The following is a 4,868-nucleotide window of genomic DNA, read 5'->3' on the forward strand; positions in this document are numbered from 1 at the left end:
ATAATATGTGGAACAAAAAGAGGTGCAGGGAAGAATGCATTTCACAGGAACTATGATGTATCATCTATCCAGTTATTCCTTTTTTTTTTTTTTTTTTTTTCCCTTTCCCCTTTCCGTTCATTTTTTCCGCCATTTTTCCGCCATTTTTTCCGCCATTTTTTCCGCCATTTTTTTCGCCATTTTTTCCGCTATTTTTTCCTTCACTTGCGTAGGAGCCGAAAAACGCCTTGGAGTTTAAAACAAAACCCTTCACAGTTATCATACTTATGCATTTAATACACATAGGGTGTAAGATAAACTGTGTGCATATTTCGACAAGTACAACATGGAGTTGTTTCGTGTGTGTGCATATATTTTTGCTACGTTTGCATATTTTCTAAACATAGGAGCGGAGCACCGTGCAGGGAAGGACATGTACCTCAGTGTGTAACATAATTTCTTTACACATGTACAAAAAAATTATTCACACACATAGGTAACATTTTTTTTTCTACACATTTATTCGCTCTCAGTTGGCTAGCTTAATAACCGTAATTTTTGGAGGGGCCGGATGAAGGTGGGATCTTCGAGATATCTTCTTGTGATCTGCTTAAGTTTCTAGTTTCTCCTTTTCCCATGGGTCTGTTTGTAATAATTGGGGTATTAGGTTTCTTGGTCTTTTTTTGTTTGTAGTAGCTGTATCCTCCTAAGGCACCACCAAGGAGTATAGCTAAACTAGTTGCAATAGTGGATATGATCATAATTTTTTGGTTTCTTTGTTTTTTTAGCATATCATTGTCAAGCTTTTTTAATGACTTGGAGTCAGCTGAAGCGCTCTTTGCTTGAACTAATCCATCATTGTTCAATCCTGGAACGAAAACCTTAATGGTTATGAGGAAGGCGACGAAGTAAAATAATTTAGCTAATTTCATTTTCGCAAACGTGGAGAGGATAAACACAGCGATGCAAGTATGTCAGGGCAGCAATGAAGCTTTTGTATATGTAAAAAACGATAAAGTAAAATATGGCTTATGTATTTAGCGCATATAAATTATTATTATCTATCGTATGCCGATGCGTTTAAAGCGATGGATGGAGAAAAAAAAAAAGAATGCGTAAAAGTAAAGCAGTAAAAACTAAAGCAGTAAAAACTAAAGCAGTAAAAACTAAAGCAGTAAAAACTAAAGCAGTAAAAACTAAAGCGAAAAATTAAAGCGTAAAAAAAAAAAAAAAAAAGTAAGCTAAATGTATGCGTAAAAACTAGGATAGGAGTGAATTGTGAAGAAATAAAAATTCTAAATTTTTATACAATTCTAAAATGTTTAGATATTTCTAAAAGTTTTAGGTAAAACAAGGGGGGGGGAAAAAAAAAATGTATTTTTTTTTTTTTTTTTCGAAGCGTGATTATATTAAAAGTAATTCCGTATGTGTCAGAAAATCGAGCGGAATAAGCGGCTGCTATTTTTTGAAAATATTTTCAAGTGAAGCAAATTTTCTTTCCCGGTGGGTGCGTGATTATATTTTTTTTTTTTTTAAATTCAATTCTAGGCAAAGGAGGGGGTATATAGTAGTATATATATGTACGTATTATATGTATGTATGTATGTATATATATGTATACATAATACTTTTGCGTATTATTATATACGCACAAGTGCATACGTAGGAATCGCTCACTTGCTAGGAAGCAAAAAAAAAAAAAAATGTTTATGTTAGGGAGCAAAGATTTTAAGTAAAAAGGGGGAGAAAAATAATAATATGCACACGGGGACGACTACCCTTTCCCAGCAAGGCTCGCGTATGGCGTGCGTACGGTGGGGTTAGTGGTACATGTAGTGGTACATGTAGTGGTACATGTAGTGGTATATATAGTGGTACATATAGTGGTACATGTAGTGGTACCATGCACGCGTTTATGTTTATATGCACATGGCCTATGCGTACGTATGCGCACATTGCGCGGCGCACCCGTATTCGCAGTTTTTTGGGTCGCGGCATTCATTTCACCTTGCCCCCCTGGTGCCCTTGCTTTGCTGTTCTCGGCTCGGTGCCTCCGCAAATTATATTGCATGTGCGATACGTAGGGGGAGTAGGAATAATCCGGGCGGGGATTTTTCCCCCCTTTCCCCCCGCTCCTTCGTTGCATATATTTATTTTTTCTGGCTAGCTGTACTTTGCGCCATTTTGGAGTAAAACTTTGGGCAAACTTTGGTAAAATTTGAAGTAAAACTTTGGGCAAACTTTGGTAAATTTTGGAGTAAAAAATTTGCACCCTTTTTTGGGTCATTTTTGACCCCCGCTCCTTTTGCTTAGTTCCGTTTCCGCTCCTGTGCTGTATACCCCGCATGGAGTTTTTTCCTCCCACTTCTCATCGTAACCCATTAGGTTTAGAAAACGGCTGAACGCTTCCTTGCCTTTTTTTTTTTTTCTTTTTTGCCTCCTCCTCTCTGTGGCTGGGAGCATAATTTGTGTACTTCCTTTTCTCCCCCCCCTCTCACACAACCTTGTTTAAGCAGAAGAAAGTACACGCCACGCGGATGTTATGCCTTTATTTATTTGTTTATTTATTTATATATGTGCATGTCCGAATAGTGGTCATAGCAGAGTAATAGTTCTGGCACATTTTATGACCACCGGGAGCACCTATCCCTCATGCATCGTATCACTTGTACCCATATGTGTTTATGCATTATGAGAAGGGGGGAGAAGTCACAAAGGGGAGCAAAAAAAAAAAGGAAAAAAGGAAAAAAGGAAAAAGGAAAAAGGAAAAACTGCAAGGGTTACAAAATGGATGGTGCGATCTGCTAGTAGGCCTACTTATTGGTCAGCATACACACATAGGAGTGTGACTGTGGGGAAGCTGCATGTTGGGCCGGGGTCATACCATGGGTGGATATATTAAACGCATGCCTTGCGTTACGTGTCATATGACTGCATAGAGATGTGGGAGTTTCACGGGTGGAAAAATTTCCTCCTGCAGTTTATTTGAAAGCATTTTTGTGCTAGTTAGCTTTACGGAGGAGGATAAATAAAGAGCATGTGTTCAGCTCAGATGGCACATTACTTTGGTAGCGCAAGGTTACTGTCATCATTGGTGGTTTAAACTACCCCTTTGACAATGATTTCGCAATTCCATGGGGGAACTTCCAACGGGGAAATCATTAAAAAAGGTACCAATATAAGGTAAGCACACTTCAGCTTCGATTGGAAGAAATATTTTTGCGACTGTGGCAGGTGCAAGACGGCACTTACAATCCACCATGGGGAGAGAACAAGTTATAGGGATGTGCTTACATGAGGGGACGTGCATGTGTGTGCTTGTTCTTATTTTATATGCCAGTAGGGTAGTGCCATCTTTTAGACGCTTTTCCTCCAGTTTACCTCGCAAATGGAAATGGTGCTCTATTTTGTAACTTTTTTTTTTTTTTTTTTTTTTTGCAAAAGTGGCGAATGTGCTGTGTGCTAAGTTAGATTGAGCTCCCCGCCAAAAGGAAAAAAAAAAATCGGCAGAGTGGAAAGACGGCGAAGTGGCAAAATAACGAAATGAAGGAAGCCTTGGCTGTGATATCCGTGGGGTGTGCGAGTAGTTAACGTAGCCCCCTTTCGATAAGGTGGTATGAAAAGAAGCATAAATTTTATGTAGGTCGACCTTTGCACGTGAATCCCTATGTCGTGAGAAAAGGGGCTACTCATATTTAGGCCTCTTCGGTGTGACATTCGTTCATTCGTTCTTTTTAGAAACGGGTCCCAGTGGGACGTCGTGTGGGTGGAGCGGTTTGAGCGGCTTCAGCGGCTTGTGCGGCTTGTGCGGCTTGAGCTGCTTGAGCGGCTAGTCCTACCAATTCTAGCGCTGCCAATGAGGTGCAAGTTTGTGGCGCTATTAGTTAAGCGGTATGTGTAGATGGTTTACTTAGCGCAAATATAAGGGTACATTTTTTTTTTGGCAAAAAAAAATTGTTAATTCAGGTTAACAAAAATGGGAAGGAGTGGCTACCTGGTTAGAAGTGTGCCAGGCGGACTTCCCATTTATTGTTATTTTTATGATAATTCTTTCCCCCCAAAAAAACCTAAATTTGATCTTAACGTGTGAGAAGTTTATGCGATGAGTACATAGTGGAGGTGTGACGGGAGGGTGGATCGGGAAGGTGTGCAGCTATTAGAAAGTATTTTACATTTTGTATTTTGCATTTTGCATTTTGTGTTCACTGGACAGGGGGGGGAAGCGCACACCTCAGGAGGGTCTCCCCCTCTGTAGCATCAGGTTATCATCGAAAGGTTTTTCAAGCTGGGGTTCCTTTAAGCTGCCCATTCGGGCAATAAGCAGTGAGGAGGTGGGGAAAAAAAAAAAACCAGCCAACCAGTCAGCCAGAGCGAGAATAATAATGAGGTAGTAATAAAAAGGATCAAAAAAGGATTATTCTATTTCTTTTTCTTTTTTTATGGAAGTGCCACGTTTTTCTTGAAATTGATCCCCTGAGGAATCGACATTGGCAAGAGCGCTATTGGGGTAAAGGTCGGAAAGCACATTTTTGTTTCTCCCAATTGTCGCATATTGTAGGGAAGTTTAAAATTGGTGAAATCAGGGGTGGGTGGGTGAGAGCCTCCCAGGGGAATACCTCGCATTCATGGGCAGGAGGGAACCACTTTGTGAGTTGCAAAAAATTGGGGAAGGGTACTATTGCCACGGAGTGATGCGAGGTACAGTTAGGTTAACTGGGGGGCGGTCATTGAATTTTTTTTTTTTTTTTCTCAGCCAAGAAACACGCGTGCTAATCAAGCATGTGCATGTTAAATTGTTTATATTTGCACTTTTGTTTGCATTTGTGCTCGGGGGTATATCCATAATTATCATATACATGCCTCTGCATGCGTAGTTTTAAAAAAAAAAA

At 39.9% G+C, this 4,868-nt stretch overlaps 1 protein-coding gene across 1 annotated transcript; it reads right to left on the minus strand.

The window, feature by feature from the left end:
* Positions 1 to 530: 530 nt before the first annotated feature.
* PCYB_053720 (early transcribed membrane protein) lies at positions 531 to 911 on the minus strand (the record flags this gene model as incomplete). The annotated part of the gene is made up of 1 exon (XM_004221253.1): positions 531 to 911. A coding segment is annotated over one exon (381 nt), but the record flags the coding sequence as incomplete, so codon positions are not given.
* Between the last annotated feature and the right edge of the window lie 3,957 nt (positions 912 to 4,868).

The sequence above is a fragment of the Plasmodium cynomolgi genome, chromosome 5 (genome assembly GCF_000321355.1).
Source record: "Plasmodium cynomolgi strain B DNA, chromosome 5, whole genome shotgun sequence".
Lineage (NCBI taxonomy): Eukaryota > Apicomplexa > Aconoidasida > Haemosporida > Plasmodiidae > Plasmodium > Plasmodium cynomolgi.